The sequence below is a fragment of the Saccostrea cucullata genome, unplaced genomic scaffold, assembly GCF_032062105.1.
Source record: "Saccostrea cucullata isolate Sc308-1 unplaced genomic scaffold, CSIRO_AGI_Scuc_v1 ctg11526, whole genome shotgun sequence".
In the NCBI taxonomy this organism is placed as follows: Eukaryota; Metazoa; Mollusca; class Bivalvia; order Ostreida; family Ostreidae; genus Saccostrea; species Saccostrea cuccullata.
In genome coordinates this window covers 1-20825 of record NW_026922911.1, presented here as the reverse complement: position 1 = coordinate 20825, position 20825 = coordinate 1, and the positions used below count along the sequence as shown (strand labels likewise).

The 20825-nt window shown below is 32.5% G+C and overlaps 1 protein-coding gene across 1 annotated transcript; it reads right to left on the bottom strand.

Annotated features, from left to right (window-relative positions):
• Nucleotides 1-241: 241 nt before the first annotated feature.
• Nucleotides 242-12427, bottom strand: LOC134262775 (uncharacterized; the record flags this gene model as incomplete). Its single annotated transcript, XM_062745109.1, has 3 exons — nucleotides 242-328; nucleotides 412-689; nucleotides 12234-12427. Coding segments are annotated over 3 exons (559 nt in total), but the record flags the coding sequence as incomplete, so codon positions are not given.
• Between the last annotated feature and the right edge of the window lie 8398 nt (nucleotides 12428-20825).

Below are 20825 nucleotides of genomic sequence, written 5' to 3'. Positions count from 1 at the left end.
ATAAACCGAGGTACAGTATTGCAGAAAGTGTTAAATCGAAAATAATTTCTCCTTACTCATTGGTCCTCAGTGCCGGGTCCTGGCAAAATTTAATGCTCATTATCGGCAAATGTTGGCGTATTTTATGAATGAAAAGTTCGTGCGAGGTACGTTAAACAATAATTAATCAAACATACAAACATTTATTAGTTTTAAAAATTTGGAAAAGGAAAATTGTAAATAAGCAAACTTTGAAACTTACTCTTCTAAATCAGTGAGGACTTTTTGGACTTTCTTATTCATCTCAACATTGGTGTTCCTACTTTTCTTAATATTTTCGTAAAGATAGCTGAAATGCAAAAGGTTATTTGAATAGTAATGTATTATGGTTTTTTGGCATTGAAGGAATATCATAATTGCTATCATACTTACTCGTAACGCTCTTTGTCTAGCTTTGAAAGCGATTCGAGCCATTTAATTCCATAATTTGTTTCGAATTGATAATGAATATTTGCAGCACATAATTCCTGTAGATATTCAATTTTATTTTCTAAAGTCCATCTGGATTTGTCATATTTGTAATGCAAATACATAAACATAGATCCCGCAGTAGCAATAATGGGAAGCGTGAAGGGACTTAAAGCCGCAAAAGCACATCCGGCCACAGTCGCCCCTAATCCTCCCATTTGAAGAACTGCTCGACCAGTTGACTAAAAAAAGAAAAAAATAATACCAAGTGTTACTCAGACTTATTATTTGATACTTAATTTTTTCCTAGCTCTGATAACAATTTCTGACTTTCTCATTTTTTCATTGTATATGTATTATCGCACGATAGCTATGCATATTAGCATGTATTGTTGTATTAAACATTTACTGTAATAAAAGAATCCATTTGATTATTACTTTCGACTGAGGATAGCAAATTTCACAGTAACGTGTAAGTCTGCCATGAAATCTGAAAATCAGAATGGAATATAAATCTCCAACCTCTCAAAGCTAAAATACATTTTTATGACATTTGAATTATTATAAATAATTAGTTATCAGTTCGTTAATTAATAAGTACTTTCAACAATCCTTCCAAAAGAACACAGTCAACATTTCGGAAAAACGAAAACGGTGCATTTTTATAAAAACTTATTTTTTTATTTTCGAGGTTATAATGTATATCATACAGTATATCACAGAGGATTAAAGTACAGTGTCACGAGCTCATAAGTATATATTAGTCTGATCCTGATCATGATTTATTAAAAAAAAGACTTGAAATAACTTCTAATGGCAAATAATTATTATTTAGTGTTTTAACCTATTTCGAGTATGCAGAATCCGAAAAATATGCTGGTCGTCATGAAAATGACGTTAAAGAGGTCAAAACAAGGATTCATAATGGCGGACATCCTATTTTTCTAATTTTCTCTTAATGTCGTTCAAAATGGAGAAGTACTGAGTGAACATCTTACTGAGTGTAATAAAACTATTAAAAAAATATAATAGAATGCTAACATCATTAGTTAAACTCATAGAATTTAATCTTTTCTACACTTAATTCGAACTTTCTCTAATTTATTTGTCTATTGTTTCTTTATTCTTCTTTATTCAAGATTTTACATTTGCAAACATCAATACACTGCAGATCAGTATTTTTCCTCTACATCTCACTATTCTACAATTGAATGATGGTGCATCTGTAAGTTAAAAATCAAAGGTGGATATTCCTGTTTTTCAAATTATTATTTAATGATTTTTACATAGGAGAAGGGATTTGCAAATATCTTATTGAGTGACGTACAACTAAGCAAAATTACAATAGAACACTAATATGATTACTTTAAATTGGAAAATTTAGTCTTTCAAATTTAAAATGTGTTATTTAGCTCCAAATGGCATTTCAAATGACCTTTAATACACTCGATTACGTAAAATACTCAAACTGCTTAATTCTGATTCGTTTTGCAGAAAATATATCATAGGTTTTTCTTTATTCCCGAAATAATGTTTAAATATGTAATGAAAGCTGGAGGATATTTTCGATAATGACTTTTATAACACGAATTTTTGTTTAATTACTTCTAATATTAAGATAAATTTTGACGACAATTCCGAAGACATTTTACCTATTACCTGACTTATCATGCTTCTTCATATAAAAATTTTATAATACCACAAAATAATTGCTGTTTTGAGGATAATATGAAAATTAAGCTACCCAAAGAGCAGTATTCCCCGAGCATTAAGGAAAGTGAACATTGTAGTTCGAGGGCAGCTAAATCATATCTCTGATCTATTTTTAGTCCAGTGTAGAAAAAAATAAATGTTTATGTTCAAGTGGAAGGTCTAGTGCAACATGACTTAGTATGATTTTTAAAATGATGAACCGCGACCAATTTGAGGGTAGTAATTGTCACATCATATAAATCTGAATATATTTAAACATCCAAATAGAAACATATTTATTCATAATTATCAGTATAATATAAGTAAACCATAAGTTTTCTTGATTGTCCAGCTCTGATTATGTGTCCCTACATTTGCATTTTGTTATTCTCAGTCAAAAATTCTACTGCATTCTAAAATATTTCATGTTGTGAACAGTCCTCCCCGACCAATTTGTATTGAACAGTGTATATAAATTTAAAAAAAAAATTGAAATTTGCAAAATCCGAAAGAAGAAATGTTTGTGCTCAATCCTCCCTCGATTCTTGATAGAACCTTACACTATCCTAACAAAGAAGTGTGGATCAAATTGCCTTCGCAGTACAGTTAAGGTGCGCAATGGAAATATCATCTAAATTTTGTAGTTAAAAATGTATTCGTAATCGGGATGGAGATTATTTTTATTACATTATTTATATCGGATAATTGTAATTATGATTGATAACTACGTATCAAGGACGATTATGTTTAATATTCAGACTAGTCACGTGATGCGGCAGTTACGCGATTTTAGCACATTGACTTGAAGCATTGATGTTACGTATAAATATCACTAGTGCAAGGGCATAACCAAGTAAAATTTCCAAGCTTAGTATATAAATATTTTCAACACGCATTGTAGTTTCTAAAAAGTGCTGCGATCCTGTCTTAATTCTGCATTTTTATTGTTTAAATTATACTTGAATGATCGAATGCTATATTTTTTCATAAGATTTCATCAGGATCGCAGCACTTTTCAAATACCTTAATGGTTCTATAGTTGAAATGTAAAAGCTTACTTTGATCCATAGAGTGTATGCCCTTGCACTAGATCAATTTATTAAGCCCCCCCCCCACCTTACCCTCCGATGTACTTGCGTACAAATATACGGCAGTGTCAATTAAATACGTAATATACAAAAAATATATTAATAAAATAGTGAAGAAGGCATTAAATTCAAGTTATTAGTCCATAGAATATCTGTAAATAATATTTCATTTAATTAGAGAATGCATATTTTGTTGAGAAAAATTACTTGATCTGTCTCTCACTGCATACAAACTACGTTACGTTGTAAGAAATGACATCATATTGACAAGTGTATTGCGATCAGTGACTTGTTTATAACTTATTGTGTTGGATTTAACTAACGACAAAACAACACGCTGTAGTAAGTTTTATGTAGTTTGATGATTTCTAACTGGTAAGATTAGCAGATAAACTCATTTTGTGGTATTTTAAAGAAATGTTGCATGACGTATATTGTGTATGATGTCATAGTCAAGTTTTCCCGTACAAATTAGGCTCCGCCTCCTTTTTGTAACCTTAACTGTGCTGCGTTGTTAAGTTCCTGGAGTGTTCGAAAATAAAACTTCGTTGTTAACATAAGTGTTGACTAGATAGAAGTCAAGAATGGCTTAGGCCTATTGGTACGAAAGCTTGTAAATGATAGGAATCACGAGGAATCTGCAGGCGCACTTAAATTGCATAGTTATACGACTTTTTTAACCAATATATGCACACAATGTGATTCCAGATGATAAAGTTTGAAAACTTTCTTGCTAATAGAATGACCTTTATACCCTAAAAGACAACAAATCTATACGCGGTCACGAAATAAAGAGCTACATATCTTTAATATCATAGATTTTTTATACCCCCTCCCTCCCGCGCTTGAAAAGCAGGAGGGTATAGAGTAATCGGTATGTCTATCTGTCTGTCTTTTACGCTTTGATATTACTTTTTGTTCCAACACATATTTTGGGTTTCACATAGCAAAACATGGACACTGTCATTATCATATTGATATGGAAAAGAGGGAGTATCATTTAATGAGCTAATTGCTCACATTACCTATACTTCATTTTGCATAAGGTTTTGGAAAACAAAATAGACTTTTAACATTTGAACATAACTGTGTTGTTCCTTGAGTGTTGATTGATTGATTGATTGTATATTGTTTAATGCCGAGTCGGCAATATTTTAACCCACGTTTCGGCGGACTATCAGTTAAAATAATCGGATTGGCGGCCCCCATTGAGCTTACTCTTTTTCGAACTCCAGAGAAACGATCTTTTACGTGCCAAATGGGTTGTCATCTCTGACACGGGGCACCTATTTGGGTGTTGAAAATACCAAGATTTCGAGGACAGACTAAAACATTCAAGGGCTGTTCGGAAATATTGAGACAATTACATTTGCTCCATAATTGACAGAGATACTTACATGAAAATTCATCAACATTTTATAAAGAACGAACAAAGCACTAACAAAATTTCTTATCCCTATGGTTATTAGATAAGTTTCGGTAAAATAATAAGCATGCATATATATATCCCTCAACCCGGAGCAGCATCACTTCGTCATTTAACGTCACGTCAGCCGGAGATGGGTTTGCACGCGAAACAATAGGGAAGCGTTTTATTCTCTTCCTTCTTTGTTAATATATATATATAACAAAAATCAATCAGTCTATTTTCTTATACTATTCTTTAAAAAAGTATGTTGTTGCTACTATCAGTGAATTTGTTTTTATTTGTGGGAAATGGTGACTTAGAATCACGCAGTGCAGATTTATGCAACACAGGTTGAACACTGTAACGATATCAATACCGTACGTAATAACTCATAGTCGTCCAGAGCTTTTAATTTTACTCTGGTTGAATTAATTGTAAATAAAAATGTATCCCAAAGAAATATCAAACAAATGTGAAATAACACGAAATTTTTTTTTTCGTTATTATTGTTTTAGCAGGTCGTTCAGTCTGGGAAAGAGTTCGACAAAATTTTAGGGATGCTGGTTGATCCGCTCTTGACGTCAAAATCCATTTTGTCGTAGTAAGCAGATTTCACTACCACGCTGAATTTTTTTTTTTACGATCTCCGTATTTGTGATCAAAATTCTATCAAGGTTGCACAACATAGATTTGAAATAACGCTAAAAAATTATACACTTAACTTAAATTATTTTCGCTCTTATTATGGATCCAGGAAGAATGTAAATAATGGTGTTACAAATTTTCAATATCTCATTTCGTGACTGCTCCGGGTACACCTACTATTGACGCAGTTATATATCATTGTAGAGAAAATATTTAATATTTGCAAAATATTCTTAGTGTCTGTCAAACGTACATGCAAATTTTTGACCGAAAAACGTTTAATAGAAAGCAAAACATACACAGTGTCTCAATAATTTTCGAACAGCCCTCGTATAACAAATAAAGCTGGAATAAAAGATGTTAGGGGATAATACTAAGTTCTTATAAGTGCTGGACTAATCAATATACTATACATATAAAAAAAAAATATTTTTCTGAAAAACTACTCAGAATTGAGCAGTTTGAGTATTTTACGAATTTCGAGTGAGTATGGCGTCATTTTGAATTGTCATTTTGAGCTAAATAACACATTTTATATTTAAACAACTAAACTACCCGATTTAAAGTGATTATATTAGTCTAAGTGTTCTATTGGAATTTTTCATAGTTCGTAAGATATTCACAAATCTTTTCTCCAATGTAAAGGACATTAAGAAATAATTTGAATAAAAAAGAATTTCCGCCTAATCAATCGCCATTTTGACTTTTGATTTACAGCTGCACCATCTTTCACTTGTAGAAAAATGAAAAGTAGACGAAAAAATGCAAAACTGCAGTGTATGGATGTTTGCAAATGTAAAATCATAAATAAAGCAGAATATAAAACAATAGACATATAAATCAGAGAATATTCGTATTAAGTGTAGAAACGACTGAATTTTATGAGTTAAACTAATAATGATAACATTCTTTTATCATTTTTATAGTTTTATTATACTCAGTAGGATATTCACACATCATTTCTCCTATTTGAATATTATTTAGAGAAAATTAGAAAAATTTAAATCGCCATTTTGACTTCTTTAGCACCATTTTCATGAAAGTCAGCATATGGGTACATCCCACTAATTATTTTTAGAATCGGTAGGAGAAGAAAGTAGTGCAGAAAAAATTACAAGTTCCTTAAATTGCAGACTTGCATAAAAAAAAATTGGGCAGGTATACTGAACTGAGCCTCACACTTGTTGATAAGGAGTATCTTTCCTACCAAAAAAGCTTTGAAAATATAATTTATCAAGAAGATCAGCCGAATTATTTTGTGTATTATAACGCCAGTGAGAATTCTGAAATCCCCCTACTTTCACTTTCATTTTTAGAGGTTCCCGCAGACAGACGCATTTTGCCGGAAAACGAATCTGACATGCCACCTCGAGATTTTAATCAAGGAAAGACAAGTTGATGTGCTTTGATTTGAGGGGTCACTCACTACCGAACGAAAATTAGGGACATCGCTATGAGAAGAAACGTTAACATTGTCGCCTATGGGAAAACAATTAGTGGACTGTACCCATATTAGGAAGCCTATAAGTAAGTGAAAGCTATCATAAATCTTGAATTTATTTCAAAGTTGTTGTTTTCTATTATTTTCAATTTTTCAAATTTACGAAAAAAAAACAATTCTTATATTGTTGATACACATTTTTAAACAAATTGATTCATAAATAAAGTGTCTATCCCCCCCCCCCCCCCCGGAACAGTCAACATGTATCATCCATTGTTTACACGTGTATCATGTAGATTAAATGTATCGGTTTATATAATTTATTTATTCAGAATCATAAATGTATAATTTGATTAAGAAGCAATTATGTAGAAGTACATGCTCCACTGTGGTTTATTTTCAATACACAAAAATTCACAAATGAGTTCGGGATTGGTATTCAATCGGGGTCAAGGTCGAAGTGAAAGTAGACAGCAGAAAGTTATCAAAACTGTTCAGGGCAGTGTTAAGCAGTATATAGGTGATGGGCATTTGTATTTTACACAGGAGGTAAGAGGTATACCCTAGTACAATATTTGTAAATAACAATTTAATGTTTTTGGAACATGTCGATGATCGGCGCGTCACATATGCATACTTGACATACATCATTTCAGATCAGTTGCGCGGTCAAGCTGGGTACAGTTGTCTGGGAGTTAAACGATGTGTGTGAACATGCACATTAACTGATTTTTCTCATATTTTTTAGCAATTGCATTACATGTATTTGTTGAATGTTCAATTATTGTCAGTAAAACATGATTTTTACCTATATAATTCTGCTGAATTAACTTAATAACCCATGTAAACAGTGTGATTTCAGGTGGGAGCAAATTAATCATGTTTTAAATTAATTAATTTCAAGTAATGGGCATAAAAGGAATATGGTAAAAATTGTATGTGTTGAATGTCTGTGTGTCTGTCTGTCTGCAAATGTGATATTGTACCATTTATTGTATTGATTTTTTTTTTTTAGGTTTATGGTGATTGGTACAGGAAAAACATGAGGTCCATGCAGATGGTGTTTAAAACTATTGGCCAGCAAATGCACACCCATTTGAATACATCTTGAAAAAGAACCAGCAAAATGTGACAGTCGGCAAAATATGTAAGTTTAAGTTTTCTAAAAAAAAATTTCATTAAAGTGGGGGGATGTTTGGGGGTGAGGAAATTTACATAATTATTAAATAGGTGATCAGAATGTGAAAGTATTTAGCTATAACTAATCTGTACATGCACTGCTATATACATTTTGCAGCTCATATAGATTTTCTTTTCTTATTTAAGATTTTCAAATTAATTAGATCTACATCTTTGTTTTGTTAATTATGCATTATTAAGATTACACGGATATAAGAATTGAAATTTCATGAATATTTGACAGTCAAAATTATGCGATTTGTCAGGAAATTCAAAATTTTGTCTCATTTTCCTACAAATTACAAAATGGTTACCATGGAAACAAAACAACTTTAGTGAACTATTTATTTAATCTGCAACACCACATATTTTTATTTTTTAAAGTAAATAATAGTATATAAGCACTGATTTTGTCTTAAATGAAAAGTACGGGAAAAGTAATGATACACATGTATTGAGCTATCCATTATTATGATGTCATTGTGACGTCATAGATGAGTAAATTTGCATTGGTATAAAAATTGCTTTGAAACAAATGATTCTATATAGGATTATAAAGGCTTATAACTTTTTCATTCATAGTCCAAATTTCATGAATGATACATCAATGGTCAGGAAATAATAAGTACTTTTTTATTTTACTACTTTCGGGGTATTTGTGAACTTCATTTTTTTGTCATTTCTGGAGAAACTATGAATTAGAAGGTGAAAAGTGGTCATATTTTGTGCGAAAATACATTAATTTTTTAAAATAAGTGAAATTGACCCAATTAAGTGCTTGATTATGATTTGACTATATGTATTTAAAGATATGAAGGTGATTAAGAATGGTATAAATGTGTTAATAGGCTAAAATTTGACTCAAAACTTGGGTGCAGTTTTGGCTAGATTGGAGCATTTTTTAAGGATATTACACATAGAACTGTAAATGCTGTAAAATCTTAATTAATTGTTGAATTTTAATGAAACTTGGCATGATGTCTCTACTTATGCTCTAGATTGACAAACAGTGTGAAATATTGTAAAATTAAAAAAATGCTTTTTCATATTTTTTCGGATTCAGCGTACTCGAAATAGGTTAAATACTGTTCTGAAACAAATAATTATTATTTGCAGTTAGAAGTATTTTTTCTATAAATCGGACAAGACTATATATGAATGTTATTATCAGACCCTTCCTCTATATATTTCAATAATTAAAACAAACTATTGTAGTATAATGTGCAAAGTGGGTTTTAAGATCAAGTGGACTGTGTTGCTGTAATTTCTTTTATTATGACAAACAGTGCATATGCTTGATATACGTACTTAACTAAAATCTTAGATGTGAAAAATATGTTGAATACAAGGGTTGATCCAAAAGTTCGTGGGATATCTTCAAATGTTATTCATTCATAAAAAAGGTTAAAAAATACATGTACAAATGAAAATAAAGACACCTGTTGATTTTTTTTTAATCAAAAAATAGTTTAGTCTATGATAGAAACGCTATGACAGTGCCATAGAAACAGATGTTTCAAAATGCGTAGGAGAAATTTACTCGTTCATCATTATTCATATTCTTAAAAAGTTTTATGAGAACTTATAGTCACCATAATTGGCATATAAAACAAAAATTATGTCAATATTACGATTGATTGACCTCATTTGAATGTTTGTGTGAGATTTTTACTGTTATGGAAATTTAGTTTATACATTGACATATTATCGTTTAAATTGTTTAACAACGTCAATCACCCTGACTTAAACGCGTATACTACTGATACAGGCTGCACTTAGTAACTGGTATTTAGCGGCGTTAGAAACTAAAATATGAACTTCCATGGAGATTGAATAATCTAACTCTTAACAAATTTCTGAGCTGTTATACAACATACTCTTCATGTTCATAACATAGAAATATGAGTTACCTTTTCCCCGGAAGCACTTTATAGCACGGTACAAGTCTCTCTTAAGTTTAGCGAAAATAATATTTTGATGTAATATTCTAATTAAAAAATAACTTTTCTTGTTTAATGGGACTTAAGCAAGAATTAGATGGAGGGAAATTGGCATCAAATTTAAGATTTAATGTGCGTTTAAAAATAAATGAAAAATCATCTGGATAAATGTGTTTTATTTTTTGAAATAGGAGTGTAAAATGAAGATACGTAAGTGCTAGAGGATACTACAAGTATCTTCTGAAAAACAAGAAGTGTTTGTGAAACACTGATACCCTCGTTTGGCAACATATAGAATATTAAACTTTTCTTAAATGCAAACTCAACTGAAATACAATTCTGAGATACGAAAGTAGGCCAGGTTAAACTTTTTTCATAAGTTTGGAAATCTCCAAGGTCAAAAGATCGAGGAACTTGGTATTCAATGAAAGGTTTTGCCACAAAAAATACGTTTACACATATGTGAAGTATATAAGTTCTAGCTCTAATCCTTCAAATGTTATGGCTAAGTTAAAAAATTTATAAAAGTAGGTCAAACTCCAAGGTAAAAGGATCAAAGGTTTCGCTATTAAATGAAAAGTATTGTCACAAGGATTGAATCTGTAAAGTAATAAAGCACTAGCCCTAATTCATTAAAAGTTATGATCAAGGTTTGCGTTTTAAAATAGTTCAAACTCCAGGGTCAAAGTTCTTGGTATCAAATGAGAGGACTTCTCACAAGAATGTCATATGTATAGTATAAGATCACTATCCCTTAGTGTTCAAAAGTTATGACCAAGGTTAAAGTTTTTCATAGGTAAGAAAATACCATAGGTCAAGGTCAAAAGGTCAACATAATTGGTATCCAATGAAAGGTCTTGTCACAAAGAATACGTTTGTAAAGTATGAAAGCCCTATCCCTTAACGTTCAAGAGTTCAAAAGTTATGGCCAAGGTTAAAGTTTTTTCATAAGTACGGAAATCTCCAAGATCAAGGTCAAAAGGTCAAACTTGTTGGTCTTGCCACAAAAAATACATATGTAAAGTAAAAATGTCCTGGTGTCTACTGTTCAAAAGATATAATCAAAGTAAAAGTTGGAAGATTTGTGTAAAAGTGGGTCAAACACCAAAGTCAAGAGGTCATATTTGGTGGTACCAAAAAAAGGTCTTGTCAAAAGGAATACACGTATCAGATATGAAAGTAATAGCTCAACTTAATCAAGCTTTAATAAAAAAATATGGGCAAGGTCGAAGTTTTTGCGGACAAACAGACGAACAAACAGTTCGACAGACGGACAAACAGACAGACGGACGGACAAGACAAAAACTATACACCACCAAAACTTCGTTTTTGGGGCATAAAAATGGAGAAAAGGGTAGCATTCTGTAGATTTTTTAGTCGAATTGGACAGGAGGGTGAGGTATTTCTATAACGTGACGAGACATACTAACCTTGTCAAAAGTAAATAATGCCAAAAGTTTAACGAAATTAACTCAACTTGATCTAAAGAATCAAGGTAAATAGTAAATGAAACTTTTTCGTAAACTGTCAGCACTGTCCTTTTGGAATTGCAACTCACTTACGTCGTCATGTGACATATAAGTCTATAGGCACCATATGTCAGGTGCAGTTTGAGAATTAGGGGTCCTACATGTACTTGTCAATTAGTCAACATAGTATTTTTTATATTGTTAAGAATCAAGTTATTTGGACAATTCAGTGAATTTACTCTTGATGTACACGTACCTTAGGAACTAAGGCTGAAAAAATATAGGATTATATAAGGAATCACTGTCTAGTTTGGAGAGTATGCCAGGGCATCAACAATATTGGGAAACATGGGATAATTTGCATAACGCTAAAATTACCCATATTTTCCACTATTGTTTATGTCCCTGGCATACTCTCCAAACTAGACAGTGATTTCTTATATTTCCATTTCATTGTGAATTAAATTTGAAGACTTAGACATTTATAATGTAGACTAAGAGATTTAAATTACAGAAGGACCGCCATGCCAATTTCAATAGTCCTCGCACACTGACGTCAAACACAAAGGCAGCCGCACGAGATTTACACGGCATTGCATATTTGGCATCTTTAGCGTCAGACACTGAGACAGATGCGCACGAGATTTGCATGCAAATTAGGCCTCCTTAGCTGCTGACCTATCGACCTGTCTAATTTACATTCCGGCAGAAATATCAAGAAATAATCTCCCCCAACTTTCAAACAGTTATCACGGAGAAAAAAAAATAGAAATGGAAATATTAAACAATTCGTTAGGCGTGTCTACTGATCATGTTCCGGAGAGAGAGAGAGAGAGAGAGAGAGAGAGAGAGAGAGAGTACGACATTTAAATAGGTATTTTTCCAAAGCTGTACATGAAGAAAAAAGGCAATATTTCAACTTACAGTTGTTGGTTGTTTGTCAAAATACGGCGTGTAACGGGTTTTTTTCCATAGAGTGTATGGCCCAAGTGACCAAGCATAATCTGCATTTGTTTTGGGAGGTAATTCAAATGTGAGACCAGCATTTTTCTCATAGTTTGCCTGCAAGCTCTGAAATTTGTCCAGTGAATCCTCTGTCAGAATGTCCTCGAAAAAACCTGAAAAATTATTGAAGAGTTTGTTATACAATGCCATGCCTATATTAATATTGTTATTGAAGTTTGATGAATCATTATGATAAATGAAGAGGATCCATAGTCACACATAAACAACTAATTCTCTATACTTTAAGAATCCTGGTATTAAACACCGCTTCTCTGTTAGAACAAATTTGGCCTCAGCATCATTGAATTTTAATTTATCAATAAAATATTAAAACCTGTCCTAAATAAAGACTTGGTGGTTAATTTGTTAACAATAATTTTTTGTTGCCAGAGCAATGATTTTCATTTTGTTTTCTTTTTGGCAAAATTGACGTGATTGTCATCAATATCTAAAATGGAAATGAGCTTTCTAAATCTACAAAAGTTTTTATTGAAAATATGATAATTCCATTTTTTTAACTATTAAGTAATCAAAATCTGTGTACATTTTTATATTAAAAATTCAACTCTTCTTATTCAGTCAGGGCCAGAATGGGATCGACCGGAGAGGGTCGTACGCTTTTGTCATATTTTGCGACGATGGACAGATGTTAGATAAATAGAATAGAACCCAAAAGTGTTGAAATGGGAAAATCAGTTAAATGTGATGTTCCAATCTTCTCATGTTACTGTGAGTATCAGCTTTTAGAAAGTAACCCAGAGATGTTTCCCTTTGCAGACTTTTGCACTGCAGACAAAAAAAATCTGGCGTTATTTCCTTTCGTTGACTCTCCCGCACTGGAGTCTAACTTAAGTTTAAAATTAATTAAAAGAAGACGCCAGAAAAAACAAACATGAAACTCGAATAAAAAAATAGTCAGATGTGCTTTCAACCGTTTGAAATGTAACCATGAATTTCTTTTCGGTTACATAAATAAATGTTCGTGAAAAAATGTTTTGTGATCCTGGGAGTCGAACCTGTTTGCTTTGATGTGCGTGGCGGCGGGTGTATTAATTCTGCTAGCCAGTTTGAACGTAAAATTGGTAATATCTATTTATCTCACTTACGTGCTTTAGGAATAGTCCCCCGCTTTCGCAAAAGCGAGGAGACGTTAGATCTCATTTGTCTGTCCAGCCGTCTAGCTGTCCGTCCGCCAGTCTTCTAGCTGTTTGTCCCTCACAAAAACATACACTTTGCTCTTAATTTTTTTTAGTGAAGCTGTGACTTTCATATTTCACAATCGTATTTCTTGTGAGAAGGCTTAAAAAATTACTTTGGTTAACAAAATATTTAATTTGCATCTAAGAAAAGTTTAATTTTCGCTTTGTTGTCATATGGGGTCATCAATGTTAAAGAAACATATCTTGTTCCCTGTAACTTTTGATTTTGAAGAGATTAAGCTTTTATCTTTGACATGTGCATTACTTGATACAAGATATACTCACCGTCAATAGAAACGCAACACCTTAATTTTAGGGGTGAAAATTATAAAAGGGATATAACTATGTACCAAAAAAGTTAGGACATCTTTTACTTTGCCAAATCAGTTATTTAACGGTTGAATGATTTTCATTCCATTACCGGAAGTTGATTTTTAGCTCCCTGAACAGAAATCAAAAATTAGCATTTTTGATAAAATTATTGACAATATTTTGGGCTTTCAAGGTTTTGTACCTGTTAATTATAAGTCTTGTACTAAAAGTCAGGAAAAAATATCCTTCTTTCTCTTCCGGATGTGATGCCTGTATTTCCTCAAAGTAACTGAAAGCACGTATTTTCATTGCTTATGTTGGAAATTTTCAAAATAAAGAAAAGGGAGAGCTACGGATGCAAATACACACTACATAACGACTTTTCGGGCTCATCTGTTTCAAAAACATGAATGACAGTTCCTTGACCGGAAGTCCAAGGGTTACTTCACTACGCCAAGTTAGAGAAAATTCGACCTCAGTATCTGACAAACAGGCATTTAAAAAAGGACAAGAATATTTATTTCGCTGAGATTAAGACATCGATAAACTTAATGCATGGTAGAATTCGGGCTGCTTATGTTGTACATGGCGGACCAGCACATTTTAATTGAATGGTCGGAAGGGGGGATGTTTTAAAAGTTATGTGTTACTTTTTAAGGTCTAAAGATAACATTTAAAGTTTAAATGAAGTATCATTGCTTTGTAAATTTACTTTTTACATTTATGTATTCATTCTTAATCTTATCTTTAAACAATATAAAGTAACATATAACTCTAAAACATCCCCCTTCCGACCATTCAATTAAAACGTGCTAGTCCGCCAGGTACAACATAAGCGGCCCGAATTCTACGATACATTAAGTTTATCAATGTCTTAATCTGAGCGAAATAAATAATCTTGTCCCTTTTTAAATGCCTGTTTGTCAGATACTGAGGTCGAATTTTCTCTAACTTGGCGTAGTGAAGTAACCCTTGGACTTCCGGTCAAGGAACTGTCATTCATGCTTTTGAAACACATGAGCCCGAAAAGTCGTTATGTAGTGTGTATTTGCATCCGTAGCACTCCCTTTTCTTTATTTTGAAAATTTCCAACATAAGCAATGGAAATACGTGCTTTCAGTTACTTTGAGAAAATACAGGCATCCCATCCGGAAGAGAAAGAAGGATATTTTTTCCTGACTTTTAGTACAAGACTTATAATTAACAGGTACAAAACCTTGAAAGCCCAAAATATTGTCAATAATTTTATCAAAAATGCTAATTTTTGATTTCTGTTCAGGGAGCTAAAAAATCAACTTCCGGTAATGGAATGAAAATCATTCAACCGTTAAATAACTGATTTGGCAAAGTAAAAGATGTCCTAACTTTTTTGGTACATAGTTATATCCCGTATATAATTTTCACCCCTAAAATTAAGGTGTTGCGTTTCTATTGACGGTGAGTATATTTCCAAGCATGCTATACTTTTCTGACTGCTTGACCTTGAACTTCACGATTGACCTTATTTTTTCTTTAAATTCAACTTTGCTAATATTTCTAAATGGCAGATGGTAGGATGTTCCTATTTGACACAATTTGTCATAAAAATGACATCTCACCCACAAATACACCGAAAGGGATGGACCACAATTCTTTGAATTTGCTTGTTTTGGTGTATATATTGCGGCATGAGTTGACTCGTTCTAACTGTTTAAACCCATGTTTAATATTCTTTTGTCATTCGACAAGTTAGCCATAACTTATCAGTTTTTAATTTCCTTTTACTTTTATTTAATGGATTTTTTTCTAGATTGATCTCCGTTTCTTTGAAGTAGATCTTATTTCTAGTCTGGAGTTGCATAGCATTTTGGATGGACCAATCCTGGGGTTGCCTATGTGGGAAACAATTGCTAAAATCGCTACCGAGAATATTTCTCTCTATACACAAATGAACAACTGTTGTGTAATGACTCATTTCTAAAAAGCTACATGTAGTGGAAATGTGATTTGATGTAGTGTTTACAGATATTTCTAATATATACTGACACGGAAAAGAAACTCAACACGCAGGTATCTTCAAATGTTTGAATTTTTTATCTAATGATTTTCAAAAAAGAATACAATTAAGCATAACTCACTTTTCAAAACATCAGAGATTTGATAAAAATGTTAAATGTTTATCTTTGAGTTTTACTAAGTAACATATTGCTGTTTAACCCTCCCCCCTCTCAGCCATTCAATTATATCGTGCAAGACTGCCCTAAACAACAATTGCAGCTTAATTTCTACGATACAATAGGTTAATCAATATCGAGATCTGAGCGAAGGAATTATTCTTAGCCATCTTTAAATGCTTGTTTTTCAGATGTTTAGGTCGAATTTTCTCTAACTTAACGCATTCTAGTAACTCTTGGACTTCCGGTCCAAGGACTATCATTTATGCATATAATACGTAAGACCCCATTTAGGCGTAATGCAGTGTATTTTTGCAGCATCAACTCTCCATCACCTTTACGTTGAGATTTACCAGTTAGAGCAATGGAAATGCGTACTTAAGCCATTTTCGAGAAGCCTTGGCATCGTTACAGGAAACGAAAGGAGATTTTATTTTTTGAAATATTGCTGCATTACTTAAGATGAACAGTACAAACCTTTAAAACTCCATAATATTGCGAAATGTTTTGCTTAACATGCAATTTTTGATTTCTGTAAAGCAGACTCAAACTTGACTTCCGGTTATGGTTTGAAAATCGTTCAACCGTTAAATTACCGATATTTACCAAATTGAAGATATCCATAATTTTAAGATACAATATTCTTCACTTTAAATAATTATTTCCCCCTAAAGTAGGGTATTGCGTTTCTTTTGCGTGTCAGTATGTATTTATTTTGCACATCTCTATTTAAACAAGTCAATTTATTGTACATTATTATTAATACTTTTGCGTTATGTTTGTGAGAATGAGTCCGCTATTCATTCCGTTTACCTCGCAATTGCTGTGAACGTACAGGTTTCCATAATTTTTTCAACATCAATGTTTTTTTTAATTTACGGTTTTTCATAGGCACCGAGTAATTCAAATTCTAATTTTTCTATTTAATTAAACATAAAAGAAAAAAGTATAAATTTTGTTTGTTGTACTTCTTGGCCGTATCCTGTCTTATTACTAAAAAGATTGGCTTTACATATACCTAATTAAAATTTGAAGTTTTTCTACAGTGGTGCCATAGTGGTGCATGTATTTGAAAACTTTAGAAAACTACATCAGTCGTGATTTGATAATGAGGGGATAATCTTTGTTCTTTCATTATGTTAGAGAACCGTTGAATTTAATTTTTCAGTAGCTATACTCGGTCTTTAACTGGTTGTTAAAATACGGTTTTATTGGTTGTTAACAAACCTGTAAAGAGCTAAAATGTTCAGAGTTTGTATTTTTTAGCTCACCTGAGCCCAAGGCTCAAGTTAACTTTTCTGATCATATTTTGTCAGGCGTCCATGTGTTTATCTGTCCGTCTGTCTGTAAACTTTTGGTATATTTTTTTTTTACTTTTTTTAAGAATCACTGGGCCAATTTCAGCCAAACTTGCCACAAAATATATACTTGGGTAAAGGGGAATAATATTTGTTCAAATGAAGGGCCACACTCTCTTCAGATGGGAGATAATAACAAATACCCGTGGTAATTAAAAACCTAATGGCAACTCTTATTAATTTCTTCTTTCCAAGAACCACTTTGCCAGGAAAGATGAATCTCATATGAATTCATCCTTAGATAGTGTAAATTTAAGTTTATTCAAACCATGACCCCTAGGGATAAGGAAGGCCCTTAATGGACGATCAAAGTTTTACATAGGATGATAGGAATGTATAGGTTAAACAGGGTTCTCCATGAGCTGTTTTACTGTGTTGCTCCCAACACAGTTAAGTTTTCTCCGACACAGTAACGATTCAAATTTAATGCTTGCGACACAGTAAAAACTTAGAAAATCTAAACATAAATTCTCTCTAACTTAGTGAGATTTTAATCAAACAATTCTACCGTATTTCAATTCTAATCGGCGGAGCACTTAATTACTAGGGCTTCGCTTCCCCTTGCATAATTAACTAGTGCTAATTGTAACGGGGACCGTTACAGATGTTCCCCAAACGCTCCCCAACTTCCTTTTGGTGCCACATTCCCTGTAAGCTTCATTAAATAAGACAAACTCTATGCATTTGAGGCTTTAACAACATTTACCCAGAAAGTACCAAGTTCATTCAAATTTTAGAATTCCACGTGTGCGCATGTGAATGCATGTGCGTAAAGACCATATCATCTTGTCTATACAATCTATATATTTCAATATACTAAATATTAAAGTATTTAATTCAAAAGTATAAAAAAAAAAAATACGCTCATTAAACTGTATTTTTGATTTTACTCATTTCACGTAGACGCACGTGCATACATGAGCATGATGGCATACTTTCTTGTAGAGGTCCACTACATCTATCTATGTTCTAATTCCCACCCCGTTTGATTGAAAACCAAGGGAGTTATAGCTGTTTAAAGTTTCAGCCAATCAGATTGCAGTGCACGTACACGCACGTGTATGCATGTGCATGATGACTATACCATCTTGTAGAAGTCAATTATATCTATCTATGTTCCAAATCCCATCCTGTTTGGTTGAAAACCAAGGGAGTTATAGCTATTTAAAGCATAAGCCAATCAGATTGCAGCGCATGTGCATGCACGCGTTTTCATGATAATTGCTATACATCTTATTGTAGGATATCCTAATACATGCCTATGTTTAAAATTTCAAAGGATTTCGTCAAAAAACAAGAAAGATATTGAGACTTTAGTTTCAGCCAATCAGAGCGAAGCGCACGTGCATGCGCGTGAGATCTTACTTTTTTGACCATGTCATTTTGTTTATGCTTCTAATATATACTTATAATATGAGTTTCAAAGCATTTCATCAATAATTTAAATAGTTACGTCTGTATCAATTATATTGGACATTTCTCGTGTTGCACGTGCGAGCTCTTGCAAGCACATGTGCATGCACATGCTTTCATGATAAATCTTATAATACAGGCTGTAGATCTCCCTAATATATGACTATGTTCAAAATTTCAAATGATTTTATCAAAAAACAAAAAAGATATTGAGACTTTAGTTTCAGCCAATCAGAGCGAAGCGCACGTGCATGCGCGTGCGATCTTGCTATTTTGACTATGTCATCTTGTGCTTACTACTAATTTATCCTTACATTATAAGTTTCAAAACATTTCGTCACAAAATAGAAAAGTTACGGTTATATCCATTTTATATTGGTCATTTTAAGTTTTGCACGTGCGCGCTCTTGCAAGCACGTGCGCGCAAAATGACCTTGATTCCGCAAATCTACATAACATGCCTACTTACCCTAAAAAGGTTTCACCTAAGTCGGATGTGTAGTTCACAAGATCACTCGCGGACAAAATTTTCCCAGGAAGAAAAATAAGAATAAGAACTAGATCAGATCTCGTTGCGAGCAACGAGTAGGTCTTCCGTTGAATTTCTTGACAAGATGAGATGTGATTTTGACTGAGATATTCGTTAAAAGAGAATGACATTAAGTTTTCCTTTATCAATTACATAGATATAAATAAAATATTGAGGGGCTACTCCTACAAGTCCTTAATGGGGCCGTTTTACAAAAATTCAAAGTATGCATATTAATTAGAACATTATTTTGGTCATCTTTTTTTCAATATTGCTTATCAAAATACTCCCCCTTTTCGAGATATAAAGCGTCAAAGATTTGACATTCTGTCCCCTTGTGACCCCTAATTACGCAACATATGATCAAAGTTACATCATATATTGTTGCAAATAGTTAAGATAAATACTTTTGCTTCAGTAATGTATAACGAAAAATTGATCCTTAGAGAGTTATAGATAAAAGACTTTTGGCCCCTCTAAGCCCTTAATTTGAGGGGTTGGTCCCTTTTTCTTGATATCAAATGAAAGGTCTTATAATTTTGAAGATTTTTTGTTCAACACTTATTTAGAGATTTCTTTTCGCTGTGGAGATATGCTATATAGAAATATTTAGGGGCCACTCCCACAAGTCCTTAATGGGGTCGTTTTAAAAAAATTCAAAGTATGCATATTGTTTATAACATTATTCTGGCCATCTTTTGTTCAATATTAATTATCAAAATATACCCTGTTTTCGAGATATAAAGCGTCAAAGATTTGACATTCTGACCCCTTGTGGCCCCTTATTACGCAACATATGATCAAAATTTTATCATATATTGTTGCAAATCATTAAGAAAAATACTTATCATTAAGAGAGTTATAGATAAAAGATGTTTGGCCCCTCTGAGCCCTTAAATTGATGGGTCAGCCCCTTTTTCTTGATATTAAATGAAAGGTCTTGTGATTTAGTAGATTTTATGTTCAACACTTATTCAGAGATTTCTCTTCGTTTTGGAGATATGCTAAATGGAAATATTTAGGGGCCACTCCTACAAGTCCTAAATGGGGCCGTTTTACGAAAATTTAAAGAATGCACATTGTTAAAAACATTAATCTGATCATCTTTTGTTCAATATTGCTTATCAAAATATTCCTTCTTTTCGAGATATAAAGCGTCAAAGATGTGACATTCTGGCCCCTTGTTACCCCTAAATATGTAACATATCATCAAAATTTTATCATATATTGTTGTAGATCGTTAAGATAAATACTTTTGCTTCAGTACTGTATAACCAAATATTGATCATTAGAGAGTTATAGATAAAAGACTTTTGGCCCCTCTGAGCCCCTAATTTGAGGGGTCAGCCCCTTTTTCTTGATATCAAATGAAAGGTCTTGTAATTTTGAAGATTTTTTGTTCAACATTTATTCAGAGATTTCCATTTATTTTGGAGATATGATGAATTGAAAAATTTAGGGGCCTACAAGTCCTTAATGGGGCCGTTTTACGAAAATTTAAAGAATGCACATTGTTAAAAACATTATTCTGCTTATCTTTTGTTCAA